The 26,827-nt window shown below is 40.7% G+C and overlaps 1 protein-coding gene across 1 annotated transcript in view; it reads right to left on the reverse strand.

The window, feature by feature from the left end:
- LAMA3 (laminin subunit alpha 3) overlaps positions 1–26,827 on the reverse strand; it is a 509,154-nt gene that overhangs the window by 191,069 nt on the left and 291,258 nt on the right. Inside the window, exons 39-40 of the mRNA XM_033933874.1 lie at positions 2,637–2,738; positions 1,089–1,172 (exon numbers count right to left, since the gene is read on the reverse strand). Coding sequence (XP_033789765.1) covers positions 1,089–1,172; positions 2,637–2,738 — 186 coding nt within the window. The remainder of the gene's footprint in view (positions 1–1,088; positions 1,173–2,636; positions 2,739–26,827) is intronic.

The raw sequence follows: 26,827 nt of genomic DNA on the forward strand, positions 1-26,827 counted from the left end.
CGTGGACACTTGGAATGCGCTACCGGAGGAAGTGATCAGGCAGAGTACGGTACATGGATTCAAACAGGGATTGGATGGATTCCTGAGGGATAAAGGGATCGTGGGATACTGAGGGAGGAGCTGGGATGTAACACAAGTATAGGAAGTTAACCAGGTAATGAGTATAAACCAACCAGGTCGTGCATGTGCAAGACCGGAGGGCTAGGACTTCGATAGGAAGGCAGGACTTACAATGGGAAACCAAGGTGACAAGGGAGCCCCTTCTGATGATTCAGACAAGTCTTGACCTGTTTGGGCCGCCGCGGGAGCGGACTGCTGGGCAGGATGGACCTGTGGTCTGACCCGGCAGAGGCACTGCTTATGTTCTTATGTTCTTATGATGCATCATAATATGCATGAGCCATCATCTTTATCAGATCACTTATGCATATATTTAAATTTATTTTTTATCTTTTAATTTATATAAATATGTATAAATATCTTTATCACTTATCTTAGGATTTAGTAAATGCCTCTGCTGACACAATCATGTTTCACTCGGGGCTCCTTTTATTAAGGTGCGCTAACGTTTTTAGCGCACGCAGGATATTACCGCACGCTACGCAGCTAGAACTAATGCCAGCTCAATGCTGGCATTGAAGTCTAGCGTGCACAGCAATATAGCGCGTGCTATTCTGCGCGTTAAAGCCCTAATGCAGCTTTGTAAAAGGAGCCCTCAATCTTCCTCAGGGTTGAGACTATTTTGCTTCCCACCGTTGTGCAAAATTCATATAGCTGCCATCGGCTTTTTCACTTGCATGCATGTTTAATCTCACTGCATCTTCATTGCAGGTAGCCTGAAAACCCAACTGATTGTGGGGGTCACCAGGATAAATTTGGGAAGCCGAGATCTAAAGTGTCTTGTATGGATGAAGAACATGTTTTAACCTGATCAAGCCTTAGCTTACATTTGTATAATATATTCTCTAAGATATCTCTGTGAATATGTTGAAGCTTTTCTTGCAGTGTATGAACAATTACATAACAATGGAAGATTGCAAACAATTTTTTTTATAACAGTAAAGTAAAATTCTCATAGCTCTTCTTACCTCAATTAATTGTACACGTCCACTGTACTGTCTGTCTGGCATGGGGTTGTTCTCATCCATATAGACTATTCTCATTTGTTGACCCTGTTTAAGAATAACCAAGTGCAAATATTTACATGTGCAATATGCATGTTAACATTTAGAATAACCTATAATGTGTACAAATACTGTATGTACATAAATGCAAAACTTCTGCCTAAGCGCTATTCTGAAAATACTTGCTTAGCTTACATAGAGGGGTATTTTCGATAGGACGTCTAAGTCCAATTTTGGATGTTTTAAGAAAAAGTCCAAAAATCGGGTGGAGAAAATGTCCAGTTTCAAACCCACAAGACATCTATATTTTTTTAAATGGCCCTGCTAGACATTTTGTCCAGCTAGATGTCTAATTTTTTTTGCCATTATTGCAAAAAAATATTCAAAACAAGCCATTTGCATGTAGGAGGGGCAAGCATTTTTAATGGACTGGCCAAACAGACATGTCAGCAGAGCAGTGGGGCACCCTAGGGGGCACTGCTGTGAACTTTGCATTAAGGGTGCCAGGTACACATCTCACTATAACCCTTGTACATTATATGGTGAGCCCTCCAAATCTCCCCCAAAACCTACTGTCCCCAGCTATCTACCACCTCAATAACCTTTATGCCTGCAGGTGTCTCCTATATGGCAGTACAGTGAATGTTTGCATATGCTCGAGCCAATCAAACATGAAAGGAGGAAAAAGCCTCAGACTACATCACACAAGCCAGCCTTGATAACGGTTTTAAGGCAAGGCTAAAACGATACCTCATGGGCATTAAAAAAACCTCCTTTATTTTGCTTGAAAAGTGCTCTGTGCAATGCAAACCATCAAGGAAAATATTCAAAAGTCCAAATGGCAATAAAAAGTTACTTATCTTCGTCCGGGATCGGTGCACCAACGATGCACAGTGTTTCACAATTTTCTTGCTGCCTCAGGGTGTAAACTGCCAATCAATCTTCTCCTTAGGGAGTGCACATGCAGAGAGAAACGCTAAGGAGCAGATTGATTGGCGGTTTACACCCTGAGGCAGCAAGAAAATTGTGAAACACTGGGCATCGTTGGTGCGCCAATCCCGGACAAAGATAAGTAACTTTTTATTGCCATTTGGACCTTTGAGTATTTTCCTTGATGGTTTGCATTGCACAGAGCACTTTTCAAGCAAAATAAAGGAGGTTTTTTATGCCTATGAGGAATTGTTTAGCCTTGCCTCATCCTTCCCGCACATGCTCAGTTTTTATGCATGCGCAAACCTATGTCTATGGCAGGGGGGAGACAGCATGACGCCAGTGCTTGGACAGTGCCGGGGGCTGGAGCACGTGGGAAAGGGAGGAGTTTTTACCACCAGAGGACCCTTGCAGCTGGTGAGGCTTGAGGATCTCCACCAGCCATAACTAGGGCGTGAGAATTTTGGGTGGGCCTAGGTCCACTCATAGCTATGTCACTATGACATGTGCTAAATATTTTGGTAACAGGTTTTAGTAAAAGAGGGATTTTCTTCCTTTGCAAACCAAAACTGAGATGCTTACTATTAGCTGCACATCAGGCCTTTTCTCCAGACGAGTCATACCCTCGCTTGGCAAGCCAAAGGATTTAATTTGGTAAGTTAAGTATCCTCCATAAGAAGAAACCTGTCAAAACATATTTTAAGGAGACAATATTATTTTCTTAAAAGTTTTTCTTTTGGGGTTAAAAATTGTATTCCTTTTATTTTACATGGTCAGTCGTGTACGTAATCTAATTTAAATAAGTATGCATGTGTGGTTCACAGGTCACTGTTTGAATGGTACCCAGATAGACTTTCTAAAGTCAGATTGAAAAACAAGACCAGGATTTTGAAAACCTACTTGCTCACTCATCATGCAGTGTGAGAATTTTATGTACCTGTGTAACAGCTTAAAAACAGGAAATGGTGGCATCTTCAGTCCCATTTAGACCTTTACGGAAGAATGAGGTGTCTTCAACCCTTACTGGCACCTGGGTATTTGGGAGAAGATAGAGATCTGCAGTGGTGGTGTGGTAGGAAAAAAGGAAAGTGAGAGAGTGGAAGAAGAGCAAGAAAGAGAGGACAAAATGGAAGAGATTAGGGGACGAGAGTGGGAGACCAACAGAGAGGACTATTTTGGAATAGGGTGGAGGGAAGAAGTGAGCAAGTGGAAGAGGAGAGTGAAGGTCTGTACTGTGGTGGAGTGTGCTTATCCCAGGGAAAAATGCTTTCACCATGCACTCCCACCACCTCAAAACACTTTAATGGGAATGGGCAGGATTGGGAAGAAGGGCAGGAGGAATGTAGAGGAATTTTTCCTTAAACAGTACAACTGTGTGCTGTGGCCTTACTTAAGCTGGATATAGCAGAATTCTTTAAAAAAATAAACAGGCTGTCCCATATCAGAGCCAGTGTGAAGGAAACAAGGTCTGACCTACTTACTAGCATAACACAGAACTCAGATGGACGTGTTCTGAAGAGATTGCAATCACTTAAGGGAATATTGCGGTAAATCAGCAAATATTGTGTTGCAATAGTCTATGCACAATGTAACAACGCATGAATGACCATCTGTTGATCATCTTTGTTCAGAAGTGTTTGGTGAGCACAGAGAGGAGGTGCAGAATGAATCTTGGAATGCCCTGATGCAGCTTCAGTGAAACGCTGGGTGGCCATCATCGGCTTTTTCCTTCTCCTTAAAACACACCCAGTCGTTTGTGAGTTATATGTGCTTGGAGCAATCTTTTGGGATAGGAAGGTTCTTAATTTCCACACGGGTGTGTTTGGAGAGTTGATTATTTGGTTCCCCTGGGTTTGTGAGTTATGTTTATATATATTTATTGAATTTTCAATATAATCAAGTTTAACTCGTACAGAAAGGAAATTCTTTTTTTTTTTAAAGTTCTTTATTCATTTTAAATTTCTTACATCAAGTGATAAATATATAATACATATAATTTTCAATATACACTTGAATATCCAACAATATATATTTTAATACAAACATATATAAAGACCCCTTTTGCAATAAATTATAAATCATCTGTTATTATAATATTGTACCCACCCTAACCCCTATTATATGATCTATCCTTGTGCTATGATATCTGATCTTTAGAAAAAAGAGCCAATGGTCCCCAGATTTTATTAAATTTTTTAATATAACCATGTTGTAACGCTATTGCTTTTTCCATCTTATATATATGGCAAATAGAATTCCACCAAAAAGTGAAATTTAATTTTGTATGATCTTTCCAGTTTTGAGTAATTTGTTGTATGGCGACCCCTGTTAATATCAATAAAAGTTTATTATTGTTTGCTGATATTGGACTCTGTGTTCTCATTGCTGTTCCAAATAAAATTGTGTCATATGTAAGTCCAACATGATTTTCTAATAATATATTAATTTGGGGCCAAATTGTTTTCCAAAAGGCATTTATACAGGGACAAAAATAGATTAAATGATCTAATGTCCCAATTTCTACCTTACAATGCCAGCATCTATTAGATTTAGAACTATCTATTTTTTGTAACCGATTAGGGGTCCATAAAACTCTATGTAATAAAAACAACCATGTTTGACTCATAGATGCTGACATTGTAGTATGTATTCTCCAGGACCAAAATTTTTGCCATTGAGTTGCAGAAATTGTCTGTCCTATCTCAATACTCCAAATGTCCCTAAGTCCTGTTCTTTTTTTTTAATTTAAAAATCCATATAATAATTTATACCATTTTGCGGCTTGGTGTCCCAAAAAATCTGCCTGAAAGCAAAGGATTTGCAAACTATATTGAGTATTAAGATTCTTCCATTCAGGGAACCCTTCCTGGATGGCTTGCTTCAATTGCATCCATTTAAAATATTGTGTTATGTTCAATCCAAATTTCTGTTGCAATTGTGAAAAACTAAGCATGGATCCATTTACTATAACATCATTTAAAGACCGTATACCTGCAATTATCCATTGCTTCCATATTATTTTGAATCCACCAATTTTGATCCTGGAGTTTACCCAAATGGATTGATTTAACGATTTAGTTATTGGATCTGTTGTAATATTACTAATAAATCTTAATGTTTTCCATGTATCTAATAAAATTCTGTGATCTTTATATCTCTTGGGCATTGTTATACTTATAAGATGTTCCGGATATAATGGAAACAGGAGTCGCCATTCTAAATATAACCAGTCTGGTACATTCTCCATAAGGTCTGGGAGGATCCAATACATACCCTGTCTTAAAATATAGGCTTGATGATACCTATAAAAATTTGGAAAATTTACCCCTCCCTCTCTAATCGTTTTTTGTAATGTTGCTAAAGCGATTCTTGGCCTTTTCCCAAACCAAACAAATTTTGTAAGTATTCTATTTAATTTTTTATAAAATGACCCCTGAAAAAATATCGGAATCATACTCATTTGATAACAAACCACAGGTAAGATCATCATTTTTATTGTTTGAACTTGCAGAGAAATTTAGACAATATTTTTCTAGGCATTTAAACTAGAAGGTGGGGGTGGTGTATGTAGAGACCACCCCCAGCAAAAGAAAAGATGTGATAGTAGTAAAGGCTGCAACAAAAGCAATATCAGCAACTCATTTCTTAGTATTGCAGCGGAAAGTGAAACGACACAAAAATCCATACGAAAAAGGAGATTATCGCTGAAAAATAGCTGGAAAGCGATGACCACAAATGCTCGCAGTCTAAGCAACAAAGTTCATGATCTGCAAGCCCTGATATTAGAGGCAGATCTAGATATTGTTGCTATCACAGAGACATGGTTCAGTGAATCACATGGATGGGATGCAAACATACCGGGATATAATCTTTTTAGGAAGGACAGAGATGGTCATAAAGGTGGAGGAGTAGCTCTCTATGTAAAGATCAATATCCAAGCGACCGAAATGCAAGGGACCTGGGGAGAGGAAGAAGCGATATGGATTGCTCTGAAAAGAGAAGATGGAACTTCTATCTACGTGGGTGTAGTCTACAGACCTACGACTCAATCGCAGCAAATTGATAAGGATCTGATTGTGGATATCCAAAAGTTTGGAAGGAAAGAGGAGGTTCTGCTGTTGGGAGATTTCAACCTGCCGGATGCGGACTGGAATGTTCCGACTGCGGAATCGGAAAGAAGTAGGGAGATTGTGGATGCCTTTCAAGAGGCTCTGCTCAGACAAATGGTGACGGAACCCACAAGGGAAAAAGCGATATTGGATCTGGTCCTCACAAATGGAGAGAGTATCTCTAATGTTCGAGTGGGTGCTCACCTGGGTAGTAGCGATCATCAAACGGTTTGGTTTGATATAACGGCTAAAGTGGAGAGCGGCCGCACGATACTTAAAGTCCTAGATTTCAAACGTACGGACTTTAATGCAATGGGAAAGTACCTGAAGAAAGAGCTGTTAGGATGGGAGGACATAAGAGAAGTGGAAAGACAGTGGTCTAAGCTGAAAGGAGCGATAAAAATGGCTACGGACCTTTATGTGAAGAAAATCAATAAAAACAAGAGAAAAAGGAAGCCGATATGGTTCTCCAACCTAGTGGCTGAGAAAATAAAGGCGAAAGAGTTGGCGTTCATGAAATATAAAAAAACCCAAGAAGAGGAGAGCAGAAAGGACTACAGGGTGAAACTGAAAGAAGCCAAGAGAGAGATACGTTTAGCGAAGGCACAGGCGGAAGAACAAATGGCTAAAAATGTAAAAAAGGGAGATAAAAATTTTTTCAGATATATTAGTGAAAGGAGGAAGATAAAAAATGGAATTGCTAGGCTAAAAGATGCTGGGAACAAATATGTGGAGAGTGATGAGGAGAAAGCAAATGTGCTAAACAAATACTTCTGTTCTGTGTTCACAGAAGAAAATCCTGGAGAAGGACCGAGATTGTCCGGCAAAGTTACACGAGAAAATGGAGTAGATTCTGCGCCGTTCACGGAGGAGGGTGTTTATGAGCAACTTGAAAAACTGAAGGTGGACAAAGCGATGGGACCAGACGGGATCCATCCCAGGATACTAAGGGAACTCAGAGAGGTTCTGGCGAGTCCTATTAAAGACTTGTTCAACAAATCTCTGGAGACGGGAGTGATTCCTGGGGATTGGAGGAGAGCGGATGTGGTCCCTATTCATAAAAGTGGTCACAGGGATGAAGCAGGAAACTACAGGCCGGTGAGCCTCACTTCAGTTGTTGGAAAAATAATGGAAGTGTTGCTGAAAGAAAGGATAGTGTATTTCCTTGAATCTAATGGGTTACAGGATCCGAGGCAACATGGCTTTACAAAAGGTAAATCGTGCCAAACGAACCTGATTGAATTTTTTGATTGGGTGACCAGAGAGCTGGATCAAGGACATATGCTAGATGTAATTTACTTGGATTTCAGCAAAGCCTTTGATACAGTTCCTCATAGGAGGCTGTTGAACAAACTTGAAGGGCTGAAGTTAGGACCCAAAGTGGTGAACTGGGTCAGAAACTGGCTATCGGACAGACGCCAGAGGGTGGTGGTTAATGGAAGTCGCTCGAAGGAAGGAAAGGTGACTAGTGGAGTCCCTCAGGGTTCGGTGCTGGGGCCAATCCTGTTCAATATGTATGTAAGTGACATTGCTGAAGGGCTAGAAGGAAAAGTGTGCCTTTTTGCAGATGATACCAAGATTTGTAACAGAGTAGACACCGAAGAGGGAGTGGAAAATATGAAAAAGGATCTGCAAAAGTTAGAGGAATGGTCTAATGCCTGGCAACTAAAATTCAATGCAAAGAAATGCAGAGTAATGCATTTGGGGATTAATAATAGGAAGGAACCGTATATGCTGGGAGGAGAGAAGCTGATATGCACGGACGGAGAGAGGGACCTTGGGGTGATAGTGTCCGAAGATCTAAAGGCGAAAAAACAGTGTGATAAGGCAATGGCTGCTGCCAGAAGGATTCTGGGCTGTATAAAGAGAGGCGTAGTCAGTAGAAGGAAGAAGGTGTTGATGCCCCTGTACAGGTCATTGGTGAGGCCCCACTTGGAGTATTGTGTTCAGTTTTGGAGACCGTATCTGGCGAAAGACATAAGAAGACTTGAGGCGGTCCAGAGGAGGGCGACGAAAATGATAGGAGGCTTGCGCCAGAAGACGTATGAGGAGAGACTGGAAGACCTGAATATGTATACCCTAGAGGAAAGGAGAGACAGGGGAGATATGATTCAGACGTTCAAATACTTAAAGGGTATTAACGTAGAACAAAATCTTTTCCAGAGAAAGGAAAATGGTAAAACCAGAGGACATAATTTGAGGTTGAGGGGTGGTAGATTCAGGGGCAATGTTAGGAAATTCTACTTTACGGAGAGGGTGGTGGATGCCTGGAATGCGCTCCCGAGAGAGGTGGTGGAGAGTAAAACTGTGACTGAGTTCAAAGAAGCGTGGGATGAACACAGAAGATTTAGAATCAGAAAATAATATTAAATATTGAACTAGGCCAGTTACTGGGCAGACTTGCACGGTCTGTGTCTGTATATGGCCGTTTGGTGGAGGATGGGCTGGGGAGGGCTTCAATGGCTGGGAGGGTGTAGATGGGCTGGAGTAAGTCTTAACAGAGATTTTGGCAGTTGGAACTCAAGCACAGTACCGGGTAAAGCTTTGGATTCTCGCCCAGAAATAGCTAAGAAGAAAAAAAAAAAAAAATTTAAATTGAATCAGGTTGGGCAGACTGGATGGACCATTCGGGTCTTTATCTGCCGTCATCTACTATGTTACTATGTTTTTCCCCACCATGAAAGATGTAAAGGATTCCATTGCTCGCACATTTCTGTTATTTTTTTTAATAAAATTTTTTCATTTTCTGTTACTGTATCATCAATTGTATTTTTAATAACAATTCCTAAATATTTTATTCCTTCCTCTTTCCATTGGAATGAATATGAATCAAATAATCCTTTGGTACAATGGACATTAATTGGAAGAACTTCAGATTTTTCCCAATTTATTTTGTATCCAGAAAATTTACCAAATTTATCTAATAAATTTAATAAACATGGAATGGTATCTTCCGGTTTCCTCAAATATAAAAGAATATCATCTGCATATGCAGATAATTTATATTCCCAATTTGAAAATGTGATCCCCTTTATTCCCTTAGTTTGATTTATTGCAATTAATAAGGGTTCAAGAACAATATCAAAAAGTAAGGGAGATAAAGGACAACCTTGTCTAACCCCCCGTAACAAGTTAAATCTTTCTGAAATGTTATTATTTATATTTAATCTTGCTCCAGGAGAGCTATACAATGTTTGAATCATTTTAATAAAAAAGGGACCTATTCCAAACCATTTTAAAGCTTGATACATAAATTTCCACTCCACTCTATCAAATGCTTTCTCTGCATCTAACGATATTAAGAAAGCTGGTTCATTCATAGTTTTCGCTAAGTTTAAAGAATGAAGTGCCAGTCTGGTATTATGTGAGGAATGTCTTTTAGCAACGAATCCTGTTTGGTGTACATCTATAATAAAAGGAAGAGCTTTTGCCAATCTTAATGCTAATACTTTAGCAAGCAATTTTTCATCTACATTCAACAATGATATGGGCCTGTAGTTTGAAACCAATGTAGGATCCCTGTTTGGTTTTGGTAAGACAATAATTACAGAATCTGCCATAGTACCTGATATATTTTCATTATGTATCTGATATTGATATAAATTTAATAAATAAGGCAATATAATATTTTGAAATGTTTTATAAAATTCAACAGTATATCCATCTCCACCTGGAGCGGATCCAACTCTAAGAGATTTCAATGCTAGTTCTATTTATTTTAATGATATATGTTCTTCTAAACTTCCTTTTATATGTTCTGGAATATTTGGTCCAATAAATGAATTTAAAAACTCTAAGCCATCTTGTTCTTTATTTTCATAAGAATCTGAAGTATATAGACTCCTATAAAAATCAAGAAATTGTTTTACAATATCTTTAGTGCTGGTGTGTGTATTGCCTTTTGTATCTTTTATTGCAATAATTTTAGTTTTTCTTTTTTTTGCTTTAAGAAAATTTGCTAGCATTTTTCCAGCTTTATTTGAGTTTCCATAATATCTAAATTGCTGACAGAACATTTCTTTTCTAACAAATTGTGAAGAGAGTTCATTATATTTAGTTTTTACTTTTAATAGTTTTTGTAATACTACATTTTCCCATTTAATAATTAATTTTTTTTCTAATGATTTAATTTCTTCCTCTAATTCCATAAATTGTTTTTTAAGCTGTTTTTTCATAAAAGCCGAATATTTTTTTTTTTTTTTAAGTTCAATTTCTTTTATTATTGCAAGCATAATACAGTAAAAAAGAACCATATATAGCATGGGTAATGAGAAAAGAAAAGAAAGAAAAGCTAACATTACAGAACTGTATCACAAATAAGATGCTTGATCACAAACATGTTGACAAATCAAGTAGATATATGTTACTAAAGGGAAAATGTAGATGCCCAAGAGTACGATAATCATGTCTCTATCAGAAGAGGGCCCCAAATTTTGTTAAAAGTAGGTATGGAGTTCGATTTTTCAGCGGCAACTTTTTCAAATTTGACAAATAAACATACTGTATTCCACCAGATATTAGAGTCCAAGGTGGAAGAGTCTTTCCAATTGGCTAGAACAGGTTTAATCGCCAATTGTAGCAGACAGGACAATAACCTGGATTGGTATACATCAAGATCATCTGATAACACAGTTGAGCCAAATATAACAATTGGAAAAGAAAGTGCAGATGAAATAGGTAAGATATCACAAATAATCAACCACACTTGCGACCAATAAGACCTGACGTTTGGACAGTGATATAGCATGTGATCAAGGGTGCCCACATTAATGGAACAAGACCAGCATTTATTCGAGTGTTTACTATCAATTTTTGACAGTCTATGTGGGGTCCAATACGCCCTGTGTAGGATGAAGAACATCATTTGTGCTATTGATGAGGATTTGAGAGACTTCCTAGCGGATAACCATATATGTTCCCAAGTAACGGGGGTGAACACAATATTAATGTCATGACTCCAAACATCATGTAAAGACCTACAAGATGAGAATTTATGATTCCGTAGAATACGATACCATGCAGAGGCCTCCTTCTTTTCACCGCTGTACGTTGAACACCAAAGACACAGTGTAGGAACAGCATGTGTCAGAGTGTTGAGTAAGTGGCTAGAAGAGATACAGTGATGTAGTTGCAACCAGCGGAAGAAATGATTTGCAGGTATGTCGTATTTAACTTGCAAGGCTGTGAATGACAACAGTTTGGAGTCTTCCATTAGTTGATGAACATGACATACGCCCAGCTTGATCCATGATTGCCATTCAATGTATTGTCCCTGAATCTTTATATGTGGATTGTTCCATATAGATGAGTGAGTCGTCGAGTTCCATCCAATGTCAGCTGATTCATCCAAGATCTGGATCGCTTTCCTTGTGGAAGAGATGATGACATCCTGCTTGATTTTAGCAGAAGGGTTTGTAAAGGGTAAGAGGCGCAGATGATGCTCAGGAAGAAAGGCTCTTTCGAAAAGAAGCCATGCAGGAGGGCGCAGTATTGGACACTCCTCTATCCATTTAGAGCCTTGTCTGGATAGAAACGCTAAATGGTAGTCGTAATAACTTGGAAAATTCACACCTCCACATTCCTTGGACATTTTCAGTTTCTTTAGAGCGATGCGAGGTGTTTTTTGATTCCAAAGAAATTTGACCAATATTGATTCCAGACGTGTATAAACACTCAATGAGAATAAAAACGGCATCATCGAGAGAATATAGTTTATCTTGGGGGTCAAAATCATTTTGATGGTGTCCAATCTACCCCACCAGGATAATTTAAGTGGAGACCAACGCTCAGTCAATGATTTGGCAGTGTGAAGCAACAGATCTTCATTAAGGCTACTTGTATCCTCCAAAGTTGGGCCAAAAAACAATCCCAGGTATTTCAATTTTTGGGAGGTTAGTTTAACCCCATGACGTTTCAAGGAATCATGACATACAGCACTGTTAAGAGGCATGAGTTCTGTTTTTGAAATATTAAGCTTGTATCCAGAAACCCTAGCATATGACTCAATGGTATTAAAAATGTTGCTGAGAGATTCCGGCTCCGAATATAGCAAGATATCATCTGCGTACGCAGAGAGTTTCACCTGAAAGGTCCCGCAATGAAAACCTATGATGTGAGCATTTGATCTGATAGCAATAAGCAGTGGTTCCAAAATTAGGTTAAACAATAAAGGTGAAAGAGGGCAGCCTTGTCTGGTCCCTCGAGACGGACGGAAAGCCCTCGATAAAGAGTTATTGATCCTTAGGTTGGTTGATGGATTGGCATAGAGAACCTTAACCATTTTTATAAAATCCACATGAAATCCAAACCATCGCAGCACGTGGAATAAAAAGGACCATTCCGCACGGTCAAAGGCTTTTTCCGCGTCTAAAGCCATAGCCACCAGCGGGTCCGTAGAGTGCTGAGCTTGATTAATAATGTGAGAGAAGAGTCTGGTATTATCCGAGGAAAGGCGACCTGACATGAAGCCACATTGGTCGGTGTGTATCACTGTGGGTAGTATCGCTTGCAACCGCATCGCCAAGATTTTAGCAAAAATCTTCGCGTCTAAGTTAATCAGTGATAAAGGTCTATAGCTCTTTACATCCAAAGGGTCCTTGTCTGTCTTCAGCAGAACTATTATTGTGGCTTCGGTAAATGTTCCTCTGATATCCCCAGTAGCAATAAGGTAATCAAAAAATTTCAATAAGGTCGGAATCAACAGATCTTGAAATGCGAGGTAAAACTCTACTGTGAGACCGTCAGGCCCAGGAGCTTTCTTTTTAGCCATTGAAAGTAGGGCTTCTCTTATCTGTGATTCATGCACAGGTGCCGATAGCATTTCATTGTCACTAGATGTAATAGTAGAGTGTGGTAAATTAGCTAGAAAGGGCTCAAACAAGAGAGGGTCAGGCACATCAGAAGCATACAGATCAGTATAAAAGTTCCTGAACTGAGAGCAGATGTCCTCAGTATTAGTCCAGAGATTGCCCGTATCATCTTTAATAGCCGGTATCGTGGTCCGTTCCGATCTGACCTTCACATACTCAGCAAGTTGATGTCCACATTTATTAGCCGTTGAATAGTAATGAGCCGTCCTCATGAATACCTCCTTGGCCGCAGCCGAGCTGAGTAGTAAATTATACTCAAAACGTAATTTCCTAAGAGCTGACAAGGAGTCAGGATCCCGTAGATGAAGCATGTGATAGTGTTCCGCCTGTTTCAGTTTTTTTTGCAAAGTAGCTTCTTGATCAGTGAGAAGCTTTTTCCGACGTGCTGTGTAGGAAATGATCATACCTCGTATGAAGGCTTTGAAACAGTCCCAGGTAGTTACCCAAGAGGTATCCTCAGGTTTATTTAATTCAAAGAAATTTGAGATGTGACTTCGAGTTTCAAGCAAAAAAGTGTCGTCGGTCACCAGGGTAGAATTGAATCTCCATGCTCCTTTGTTGATGGGAGTGCCCAGATCTTGAAGAGTAAGGAGTATGGGTGCATGATCCGATACTGCAATCTCACCTATCGTTGCTGTAGTGACTTTCGACATTAAAACATAGCTGATCAAAAAGAAATCTATTCTAGAATAAGATGCATGAGGTGCAGAGAAAAAAGTGTAGTCCGTATCCGTCTGATGTAAGGTCCTCCATGGATCTCCTAACTTAAACTGAGTCTGTAAGTCTTGAAGTTTAAACCACGATCTAGATTTTCGGTATGGCACAGTAGATTTTCGGTCTATAAGCGGATTCAGTATTAAGTTGAAGTCACCGCCTATGATAACACGGGAATCTCCAATTGATGTGATCTCAGTAGCCAAAGCATCAAAGAAGGCAGGGCTGTCTACATTAGGTGCATAGATGTTGAATATGGAAATGGAATCTCCATTGATTTTAAGATGGACTCTGAGCCTCCTACCTTCTATATCAGCAGCGTGAGATAAGATGGCAAAATCTGGTCTTCGACGAATAAAGGTAGCTACTCCACCCTTTTTGTGGACTGCAGCCGAGTATAAGACAGGATAGCACCACTTCAGTGTGAGTTTGGAGGATTCCAACGAGGACAGGTGAGTTTCCTGTAGTAGAATGACATCAGGAGTAAATTTTTCAACATAACGTAATATTTTGGTCTTTTTCACCTGATTGTTGAGCCCCTTGACATTGAGAGAAAGACATGTTATAGACATGATGCAAAAGAATAAAGATTAGGCATATCAGAGCATGAAATAATGATCCCTATTACATTGATTGAGGCAAATAGTGCAATAACAACATTCTGTTTGTGAATGAGAGCAAAAAAAATACAGACTGTAATGAACATCTGGTTAGCAACAGCTAACAAAGCCCTATGGGGGTAATGGTCAGCACTAACAGCCCAGAACAAGAGAACCACAGAGGAAAAAAAAAACACACAGTGATAATAAAAATCATCAAGGTGATATGTTAGACAAGCCAGAATATAACAGAAATTCTTATCATGTAACAACACAGTATAAAGGCAGTGAGGCTTGAGGAACAAAAGAACAAGTGAATAGAACAGATAGCATGGATTATCAAAACACCACACAAGAACAAGATCAGGTCTTATCAATGGCAGATGGCTTTTCAGATTCAATAAATTCCGCCAGCTCTGCTGGATTGGCAAAATCTGTTGTTTTGTTCTTTAGAGTGACTCTCATGCGCGCCGGAAACAGGATACCGAACTTGGCTCCCAGATCTTTCAATGCAGGTCTGTATGCTAAAAGTTGTTTTCTTCTTTTTGCAGTTTCTGGTGATAGATCCGGTACAAAAAGCAGCTTACTGCCTTCAAATACGATTGGGCCATGTAGCTTGGCATGCTGCATTATCAGCATGGTCTGAGCATGGCGAACCATGGAGGCCACAATCGGGCGCGGGTAGCGGGTGGAGTGGCTGCGTTGGTGCGGTACCCGGAACACGTTGTCAAAATCCAGCTTAGTTGATTCAGGCAGCTTCAGAATTTGCGGCAGGAGAGCACCCAGAAATTCACTCAGGTCACACGATTCACGGCCTTCCGTAAGGCCAAGGAGACGAAATCCGTTGCGTCTCGCCCTGTTGTTCGCGTCTTCCAGCGCGCGTTCAAGGTGTGCAGTGCGTGAGGCCTGGCGGCGCAAGAGCTTGAGGGATTCATCTGTGGCTGAAGCTTTGTTTTCCAGCACTTCAATTCTGGTAAGTGCTTTAGCGAATTCGCCATTTAGATTTGCTATGTCAGTTTTCATTTCAGCAATATCCCTATTAGTGTCGGTTAGCAAATCTTTAATGCCCCGAAGCTCTTCCAAAATGGAGGCCTGCTCGTCCTCAGGTTTGCCAGGATTATTTTTAGTAGGAGAGACCGGCTCCACACTTTTACGTTTGCCCGGCTTCGATGTAGCCATAATAACGATCAAAATTTTATAGAAATAATAAACAAATATGAAGGAAAAACACGATGATTTTCGAGTTGTAGCTTATTTTCCTCAGGAGCTCTTTTCCTAGGCTGCCATGTGTGCTAGAGCTCACTAGCGCCCCCAACCTAATCATAAAAGCCGAATATGATATAATGTTACCTCTCATTGTCGCTTTACAAGCATCCCATATAATTTCAATATTCATATTGTCTGTGCTATTAATTTGAAAAAACTCTTTCATCTTTACTTTTAGGTCTGTTACAAAATTTTCATCAGCAAGTAAGGCATTATCAAATTTCCAAATTGATGTAAAATTTGTTTTTATATCATTTTTTAGATCAATCCACACACCAGCATGATCAGAAATTATAATAGGATCAATAACTGCTTTCATAACTTTTTGTGCTAAATTACTAGAAACAAATATATAATCAATTCTTGAAAATGATTTATGGACCTGAGAACAAAAAGAATATTCCTGATCATTAAAATGAAGAATACGCCATATATCTACCAAATCACAAGATTGTATCAAATTATCTAGCCCTAATGATTTTATAATTTTACTAGGTTTCTTATCCAAAATAGGATCCATAACAGCATTGAAATCTCCAGCTACTATCAAATTTGAAGTAGCCAATGGTAGTAATATCTGTTGAATTTTTTTAAAAAACTCCATTTGATTTGAATTAGGAGCATATAAATTAAATAAGTCCAGGGTTGTATTTCCCATTATCATTTTGATATGTACCCATCTTCCTAATGGATCAATTTTTATAAGTTTAAAATCAGCAGTACATTTCTTATTAATAAGTATGGCTACTCCTGCCTTTTTCCCTAAGGCAGGAGCAAAAAAACATTTAGATACCCATCCCCCAATTAGTTTATTAGATTCATTCCCTGTAAGATGTGTCTCCTGCATGAAATAAATATCCGCATTTTGCTTGTGAAGGAAACCTAACATTTTTTTTCTTTTTACTGGGTGATTCAGACCATTGACGTTAATGGAAAAAATTTTAATTGTCATTTAGTAATTTGAGTAAAATTAAATATCTTCTTAATAATAAAATTTTGATCAGATATCTGCACTTTTCTTTAATTATTCTAGATTTAATTATTAATTTTCCCCTCTCCCTATTCCCATCCCCCACCCCACCCTCCCTTTTAATTAAAAATTGTGTATACTTGGTAGCACGCATCTTAAGTCGATAATAAAGCACTCCATAAGACCTGTTCTTATTGTATTCTATAAATTAAAACATTTGTTATTTAAATGAAATAATATAATTTAGCCATGTTACACATATATATATATATATATAATACTCAAAGCATATTATATTGTTAATTTATCTAAATTGTTATTTTTGTAATAAATATATATCAATAAATAATCCCTTATTTGTTTTATTTTAAATAATATGGGAATTCAATGATATATAATTATGTATTTTATGATCAAAGAATCCCCCTCCTATGGAGGAACCCACCGTAAAAGTACATCTCGATTTCACATATATATTTCTTTTACTTTTATGTTAGTTGAATCCAGAAGAGAGAATAATTTCAATACAAACTCATTTCCTTCAAGTATATCTCAGTCCACCTTTATTCTTGATTGTAGTTTTCTATTTCGTTTTGAATTTTCATTTCCTCTTCTTTTCTTCTTTTCCCAATGTATGTAGTTCTTCTCTATATATGATCAATACGATGCAACAACAAGATCTGTCCATAAGTTCAACGGTTATACAAAAGTCTTTCTTTATAGTTCCGGTGTCTGCCCTGTCCATCACATGCAGTTCCCTCGCTTTGACATCTGGGAATCTGAGTCTTTATTCTCTCCTCTGTATCTAGTGTTATATATGTTCGAGATGCACCCCCACTGCGCATCCCCCCATGGAGGAAGATTTTTACTTTATATTGTATTAAATTAATTAAAATTATAAAGTAATCTTTCAAATATTTTCTATTTTTCTAAAAATGAAAATCATTTATCTGAAATTTATTAATTAATATTGAATGTTCCTGAACATCTTTCCTTATAAATTCATTCTTTAATATTATATTATATTTTCCTTTAATACATTCATATCTTCCTTTAATAAACTTAGTTCATGTTTAAAACATTCACTTAATCCCTTAATAAAAGTTGTATTTTTTTTTTTTTTTGGAATTTTGATTTCATTTGAATTCCATTTTTGAATATCGTTAGTGTAGAATATTTGAATTGAATATATTACATTCTATATCGTTTTTCCAAATCAATTTATAATACCTTTTTATCAAATTAGTTATTTAATTATATTCATTTATCTATATATAGGAACTAAAATATGATAAACAATTTAAGAAGACATTGGTACTTCCTGGTTTTGAATAAATTTTTCTAATTTCTCTGGATCATTGAAAGATAAAGTTTTGTTTCCAATAGTCACTTTCATAGTAGCAGGGTATACCAATCCAAACTTCGCTCCTAATTCTCTCAGTTTTGGTCTTAAATCCAATAACTTCTTTCTTTTAACAGCTGTATTTTTTGCGAAATCCGGCACTAGATGTATAAAAGCATCCTGATACTTCAAACCTTTATTTTTCTTGGCCAGTTGTAATATTTCTATGGCCTGCTGGTGTCGCAATAGTTTAAAAATAAAAGGTCTTGGTCCTTGCTGGTTTACTGCTCTTTTTAACGGCACTCTATGTGCTCTTTCTATTTCTATGGGAAATTTCGTTTGCAACGGAAGTAGCTTGGGAAGTAATTTTTCAATGAAGGTGACAGGATTTCCTATTTCTGCTCCTTCCGGCAAGCCAATCAGACGGATGTTACTTCTTCGTTCACGATTCGAAAAATCTTCCAGGTCTTTAATGAGTATTTCAATTTTTTTCCTGTCTGCTTGGCTATAACAGATTTCCTCTTCAACTGTCAGCATTCTTTCTTCTAAGTTGTTAGATTTCAATTCAAGCACATCCATCTTCTTATTTATATTTGAAACCTCTTCTGTTAAATCGGTAACTTTTTTAGTAATAATAGAAAGCATTTCTTTAATTTCTTTTAACTCTTTCATAACTTCTGTGTCTGTCAGTTTTAAACCGCTCTCCTGCTCCGGTTTTGCCCTTTTGCTACTTCCTGATATAGCGAAGTCATTTTTATTCTGTTTACCAGTTGCCATCCTTTTTTCTTCTTTATTATTCATAGGACCAGTGAAATTTTTAAATATCTTCCGTTTTCATACAATTTATTTAATCTTTCAAGGTCTTTTTAACGGAGCTCTCCAATTACACGACTTTCTTCATGCGTGTCCAAGCCACGCCCTCCACAGAAAGGAAATTCAGCAAGAAAGGAAATTCAGCAAGAAAACATTATAAAACATCAAACATCAAATAGAAGCTTAAATTTCAACTCAAGTCCTCAAATAAGATCCAAGTTGGATGATAGGCGAAAATATAAAGAAAATTTAAATTACAAAAATATACTAGTTGACTAAGGTCAGTATACCCTTTCTTAAACTTAGCACTCATGTTCCATCTTTCTCCAAACACAAAGTTGAGAGAAAGGTTGTCAGTTGAGATGGCTCAAAGAAAACAAATTTATGTGAACGATAATTAATTACACATTTACATGGATGTCGCAAGTAAAATGTAGCCCCTAGAGCTTATAACACCAGGTTTCCTTAGTATGAATTCACGTCTCCTTCTCTGAGTCTCCTTAGCCAAATCTGGAAACATCTGTATTTTACAACTTAAGAATTATTTTTGTTTATTTTTAAAGAAAAGTCTCAGCAACCAGTTTTTATCTGGTGCGAGAGTTACTGTTAAAAGTAAAGTTGCTGGAACCGCTAGTTCTTTATCAGATATTTCCAAAATATTAGATATATTCATTGAGTCATGTCCCAAATTCTGTTGTTGTTGATCCTGTGTCTTATTTGGAAGGTAATAAACCTGTGTGAATGGAGGTAATGTTTCTTCAGTAAGCTCCAATATTTCCATCAAATAGTGTTTTATCATTTCTCTAGGGGCTATCATAGGCACCCTGGAAAAGTTAATCAGTCTAAGGTTGTTATTCCGGGAAATATTTTCCATTGCCTCCATCTTCCTTCTTAAGTTAGTATTATCTTTAATTAATGTCTCAGTAATTTGTTTAGAAACCTTTAATTCTTGGTAAACATTTTGTATTAAGGTCTTAGAGTCCTCAATTCCAGTCTTCAAGTTTTTAATCTCAGTCTCATGATAATTAAATTTATTTTCAAGTTGTTGTAATTGTGGGTTTATGGACTTTGCCAAATTAGCCACAAGATCCCACAGGGAGTCTAATGTTACCTCCCGGGGCTTCTCTATCTGAAATGGGTGTAAATTAAATTTACTTAGCTCACCCACTGGCAATCCAGCTCTTCGAACGTCCTGTTGGGCTCCTGCTTCTCCCTTCGCTTCCTCCTCAGTCCCAACATTCGGGCTTCCCTGTAACAACAAGGACCCCGGCAACACAGTTCCCCCTTCGATCTCCTTAGCCTCCGAGAGGAGGCAAACTCCAACATCCGGGCGTACCTCCGCTCGCGGGGAACTGGTGGACTGAGGGCGTGGGGGAGGTGCTCTCACATCGGGGCTTAATGATGTTTCCAGCCCTATGGAGAACGGCACAGATTCGCCGCCACTGCGCGTCTCCTGCAGGGAACTCCCCGATGGTGTCGGCGTTTCCTGCATTCTCCTCACCAGCTCTTCAATGTTGCCGAAGACGGCCGTCCTGGAGCGCTGTGAGGCTACACCAGCGCTTCGTCCTCTCCTCTTCGACATTTTAAAACCAGGTAATGTTCTTGCAGACAAGTAATTCCAAAGGGAGCCAGGGAGAATGAAACTTAGACCTCCTAGCTTTCAGCCATCTTGGATCGTGATTTTCGGGTCAGCCGAAGGGAGTGCAAGCACGTGGAGAAGCAGATCGGAGGATCCGCAGGAGAGTGTGCTTGTTTCCTATTTCAGGTTAGGTGCAGGCTGACACAGCAGTGAGGGCGGGTGGACTAGCAGCAGGAGCGGAGGAGAACCGGAGGAGGAGTTAAGGGGAGCGGAGAAGGCAGGAGAGGCGAACAGAAGAGGCGGGTGGTAGCTCCGCCCACTGCCGACGTCACACCCGATTTCTCTCTCTCTCCCCCCATAAAAGGGGACGTGCCAACGGAGTTTACTCAGCACTGGGCCAGCCGAAGGGAGTGCAAACACGTGGAGAAGCAGATCGGAGGATCCGCAGGAGAGTGTGCTTGTTTCCTATTTCAGGTTAGGTGCAGGCTGACACAGCAGTGAGGGCGGGTGGACTAGCAGCAGGAGCGGAGGAGAACCGGAGGAGGAGTTAAGGGGAGCGGAGAAGGCAGGAGAGGCGAACAGAAGAGGCGGGTGGTAGCTCCGCCCACTGCCGACGTCACACCCGATTTCTCTCTCTCTCCCCCCATAAAAGGGGACGTGCCAACGGAGTTTACTCAGCACTGGGCCAGCCGAAGGGAGTGCAAGCACGTGGAGAAGCAGATCGGAGGATCCGCAGGAGAGTGTGCTTGTTTCCTATTTCAGGTTAGGTGCAGGCTGACACAGCAGTGAGGGCGGGTGGACTAGCAGCAGGAGCGGAGGAGAACCGGAGGAGGAGTTAAGGGGAGCGGAGAAGGCAGGAGAGGCGAACAGAAGAGGCGGGTGGTAGCTCCGCCCACTGCCGACGTCACACCCGATTTCTCTCTCTCTCCCCCCATAAAAGGGGACGTGCCAACGGCGCGCGGCCGTTCGGCGTGCGGCGAAGGCGAGCGGCAAAGGCGCTCGCCTTAGCGAGAGCGCCTTTGCGAAGGGCCTCAAGAAGGGCACCAAGAAAGGGCTAGCAACTCTAGCCGGTCTCTCAATTTATCCAACTTGTTAATTATCTAACTGACTTCAGTCCTTCTTTAACTTCTACCAAGTCTTTACACTCTCTACTTTCAGCCTCTTATCTAACCAACTAGCTACTAAAACTTCCCCACTAAACAGGCAGACCTCATAAATCTCACTATCCCCAAACCACTTTAATAGGCAGACTCTTTTAATCAGGCTGACCTCTCTGGCACACTAACCAACAGGCTACCTTAACTGACAATTAACTAACTATAAACTAACTATCTCTATCCCCCCAATCTCAACACTCTCTGACCAACTCCTAACATCCCCCATTCTAATAAATTTAAAAAAAAAAAAAAAAAAAAAAACACACAATATAAAATTAAATAAATAAATAAATAATAATATTAACTTTTTTGTAAATGGCAGGTAGAACTAGAAGCAGCAAGACTTCAATCAAAACAGGCAGTGTAGTCACAGGAAGTACCCAGGGGATGGCTATGGTTCAAGTACAGATGGGGGAGGAACCAGGACGGAGGGCAGAGGTCTCTGTACAGACCGAAGCCATCCCCTCAAAGACGTCTACAGTCTCAACACAGACGGAAGTAATGGATCAGCCGGACAAAGACCTTCTGCTAGAGCTGAGGAGCCTGAGAGAGGAGGTTCAGCGCCTAAGGAGCATCCGAGACGACGAAACCTTCATCGATGGAGTCATCCAGGAGCTATCTCAGATCACGGATCAGGACCAGGAACCTGACAGGACCACCCTGGGAACACCCAAAGCATCCAAACCCACAAATTTGAGACCAACTGCTGGAATGCAAGAAGTAGCTGGTGATGCTGACTCCTGGCAGCTGGTGACTTCCTCCACAGGGAAACGCAGAGGACCTAATTCTGTCTCTCTCTCTCACATACAGGGCAGCTCTACATCAACACCACAAATCATCCTTAAGAACAGATACCAGCTGCTACAGGAGGGTCCCGACAACGAGGTACAGGAAGATGTTCAGCAGATGGTTCCAGAGTCAACAGTTCGACCCACCCCTAAGAAGCGTAGAGTGGTGGTCATCGGGGATTCGCTGCTAAGGGGCACAGAGGGACCAATTTGTAGGCCGGACCTGCAATCAAGAGAGGTCTGCTGTTTGCCAGGGGCCAGGATCCGGGATGTAACCGCTTGCCTTGACAGACTCATCAGGCCCCGAGATCACTTCCCCATGATCCTCATCCACGTCGGGACCAACGACACCGCCAGGAGTACCGCGAACAGCTTACCTGAAGACTTCAGGGCCCTGGGTGAGAAGCTGAGGAGAATGGATGCGCAGGTGGTCTTCTCCTCGATCCTCCCGGTAAGGGGCAAGGGCAGTGCCAGGGAGGATCGCATCCAGAGGGCTAACGACTGGCTGCAGGGATGGTGCAGGGAGATGAATTTCGGATTCCTGCACCACGGAGATGCATTGCAGGGACTACTGGGACAAGATGGGTTACACCTGACCAGAAGAGGGAAGAATGTCCTTGGACACCGTCTAGCCCGCCTACTTCACAGGGCTTTAAACTAGGTAAGTTGGGGGAGGGCACGGGCACAAATTACCTACCTGGTGTGCTAAACTGTCATTACTTTTATGAGGCTGGGATAAGTAGTATACACACTATCGAGTCTAGGGAAGGTTCACATTACAATTCAGGGTCACATTGTAATTCAGGATCTAGGAGGACTACACATTGCAATTCTGGGTCCGGGAAGTGTACACACTGTAATTCCGGGACTAAGGGCAGTACACATTGTAATCCTGGGTACAGCAGGGGTATACACATTGCAAATTTTGTGAAAGGAGTTCAAGTAGCCCATGCGGGAACTCCCCCACAGGATACACACATTTCCATTTTTGAGATAGGTACACACTGTAGCTCTGGGTCTGGGGAATCCGGGTCAGGTACAAGATATAGCTCTGAGTCTAGAGAGAATACCAAATATGCGAACAATGCTAAAAGTGTCCAAATAACTCAAACAGAAATATCCCCACTAAGACATAATAAAAACACAACATGGAAGGCTATGTACGTTAACGCACACAGCTTGGGAAACAAGATACTGGATCTGGAAACAGAAATAAGGAATGCCGACCTGGATGTGGTGGCAATATCTGAGACCTGGCTCACAGACTCACATGGGTGGGACATGGTCATACCAGGCTACAATCTGCTCCGCCGGGACAGGGAGGGTAGATTGGGAGGTGGTGTTGCATTATATACAAAGGATGACATTAAGGTCACAAGGATCACAGATGTCCAATACACGGGGGAATCCCTTTGGGTTAATTTGGCCAGAGGGAAGGACAAATGCCTGTATCTCGGCGTTATTTACAGACCCCCAAGACAACAGGATGACCTGGATATGGAATTGATTGGAGATATAGAGAATATCACCTTGCGTGGGGACACGGTATTGTTAGGTGACTTCAACATGCCTGATGTAGATTGGGGCACACTTACCGCTGCTTCTGGCAGCAGCAGGAAGCTATTAAACTCGTTGAAGGGAGCATGTCTCAGGCAATTGGTATTGGACCCAACGAGGGATCAGGCAATACTGGACCTGTTGCTTACCAATGGTGAAAGTGTCACAGAGGTCTCGGTGGGAGACACATTGGCCTCAAGCGACCATAACATGATATGGTTCAATCTTGGAAAAGGCTTCACTAAACATGCCACACTGACCAAGGTCCTCAAATTCAAGAACACAAACTTCCAAGAGATGAGTGACTTTGTTCACCAGATGCTACAAAACCAAGCAGAAACCGATAGTGTGGATGAAATGTGGTCGACTCTGAAAGCCACCATACAGGAAGCGACAAACCGTTATGTTAAGCTAGTAAGTAAACACCGTAGAAACAATAAACCACAGTGGTTCACTGCGGAGATCTCAGACCTCATCAAAGAAAAAAAAAAAGCATTCATCTCTTACAAACAATCAAGGGAACAGGACTCCAGGGCAGAATATCTGACCAAGTCAAAAGCCGTCAAAACAGCAGTCAGGGAGGCTAAATTAAACATGGAGGAATCTCTAGCAAAGAACATCCAGAAGGGAGATAAATCATTCTTCAGGTATATCAGCAACAGAAGTAAAAACTCAGGGGGAATAGTACGTCTAAGGAAACCAGACGGAGACTATGTGGAAAAGGACTCAGAAAAAGCCCAACTGTTAAATGAATACTTCTGCTCTGTCTTCACCCGAGAAGCTCCAGGGCATGGCCCTCAGTTACAGACAAGGGCTGACTCAGTTGACCCATTTAGCGATTTCAAATTTACGCCCAACAGTGTCCACGTTGAGCTGTCCAAGCTCAAGGTTTACAAGGCAATGGGACCGGACAACCTGCACCCCAGAGTACTCAGGGAGTTGAGCGATGTCTTAGCAGAGCCGCTGTCGGCGCTTTTCAACCTCTCTCTTAGTTCAGGTAGCGTCCCGTTGGACTGGAGGAAGGCTAACGTCATTCCACTCCACAAGAAAGGCCCCAAGACAGAAGCGGCAAACTACAGACCAGTGAGTCTCACATCAATAGTGAGCAAACTAATGGAAACTCTTATCAAACACCAATTAGATACGATCCTGAATGAAGAGAACCTACGGGATCCCCGTCAACATGGATTTACTAAGGGGAGATCCTGCCAATCCAACCTGATCAGCTTCTTTAACTGGGTGACGGGGAAGCTAGATGTTGGAGAGTCCCTGGACATCGTATACCTGGACTTTAGCAAAGCATTCGATAGCGTGCCTCATCGCAGGTTACTAAGCAAGATGAGTTCCATAGGATTGGGCGACACATTGACGAAGTGGGTTGGGAACTGGCTTGGAGGTAGGGTTCAAAGGGTAATGGTGAATGGAACCCCCTCTGAAATGACGGAGGTGATCAGTGGAGTACCCCAGGGCTCTGTCTTGGGCCCAATACTATTCAATATCTTTATAAGGGACTTGGCAGAAGGGCTCCGAGGTAAGATAACATTATTTGCCGATGACGCCAAACTAAGCAATGTAGTGGGCAAAAGCACAATAGATAAAAATTCAATGCCTGACAATATGATGCATGATCTACTCTTACTAGAGAGCTGGTCTAAGACATGGCAGCTCAGCTTCAATGCCAAAAAATGCAAAGTTATGCACCTGGGTACCCAAAATCCATGCAGGACTTATACCCTTAATGGCGAGATCCTAACAAGAACAGTTGCAGAACGAGACTTAGGGGTGATCGTCAGTGAGGACATGAAGGCTGCCAATCAAGTGGAGCAAGCTTCTTCCAAGGCAAGACAAATCATAGGTTGCATACGCAGGGGTTTCGTCAGCCGTAAGCCCGAAGTCATTATGCCTTTGTATAGATCCATGGTGAGACCGCACCTGGAATACTGCGTGCAATTCTGGAGGCCACATTACCGTAAGGATGTGCTGAGGCTGGAATCGGTCCAGAGAATGGCCACCCGGATGGTCTCGGGACTGAAGGATCTCCCGTACGAAGAACGGTTAGATAAATTACAGCTATATTCGCTCGAGGAGCGCAGGGAGAGGGGAGACATGATCGAGACGTTCAAGTATCTCACGGGCCGCATCGAGGTAGAAGAAAATATCTTCTTTTTCAGGGGTCCCACGGCAACAAGAGGACACCCGTGGAAAATCAGAGGCGGGAAACTGCACGGTGACACACCAGGAAATTCTTTTTCACCGAAAGGGTGGTGGATCGCTGGAATGGTCTTCCACTTCAGGTGATTGAGGCCAACAGCGTGCCTGATTTTAAGACCAAATGGGATCGACACGTGGGTTCTATTCGCAAAGTAAAGGCAGGGGAGGGTCATTAGGGTGGGCAGACTGGATGGGCCTTGGCCCTTATCTGCCGTCGATTTCTATGTTTCTATGTTTCTATGTGAGTTATAGTTTGACTCTTTTGAGGAGTTTGGGGAGCATGTTAACAAGTAGAGAGTATACTAAGAACATGTTTCCACTCCTAATGAGATTCAAGGGACTAACAATGAAAATATGAACTTAACAACTTTTCTGGAAAACTCCTTGGAGGTTATAACGGAAAGGAAAACCCTGTTAATAACTCTCGCTTTGGAAAGTGATAGAGAATATATATTGCGTTTGTATTTTCGTCATATTAATGATCAGTTTTTAGGTTCTAATGTTCAAATATTTCCTGATATGTCTTTAAGATCCCAGAGGCGTAGGAAAGAATTCTTGGCATTAAGGCCAAGAGTCCTTGCCTTGGGGGCAAATTTTTTGTTGAAATTTCCTGTAAAATGTTTTGTCTCTTATCAGAATAAGAATTACTTGTTTTTTGAACCTAAACAACTAGTAGGATTTATAGAATCCAAAGAGCAAGTAGTGCCTATGACTGAGAATGTATAGTCTGCCATGAATGGCTGTAGCACCGCAGATAATTGCCGCTTTCTAGGTTGGATAAAGATTGTTTCTATTGTTA

This window comes from Geotrypetes seraphini, chromosome 2 (genome assembly GCF_902459505.1).
Source record: "Geotrypetes seraphini chromosome 2, aGeoSer1.1, whole genome shotgun sequence".
In the NCBI taxonomy this organism is placed as follows: Eukaryota; Metazoa; Chordata; class Amphibia; order Gymnophiona; family Dermophiidae; genus Geotrypetes; species Geotrypetes seraphini.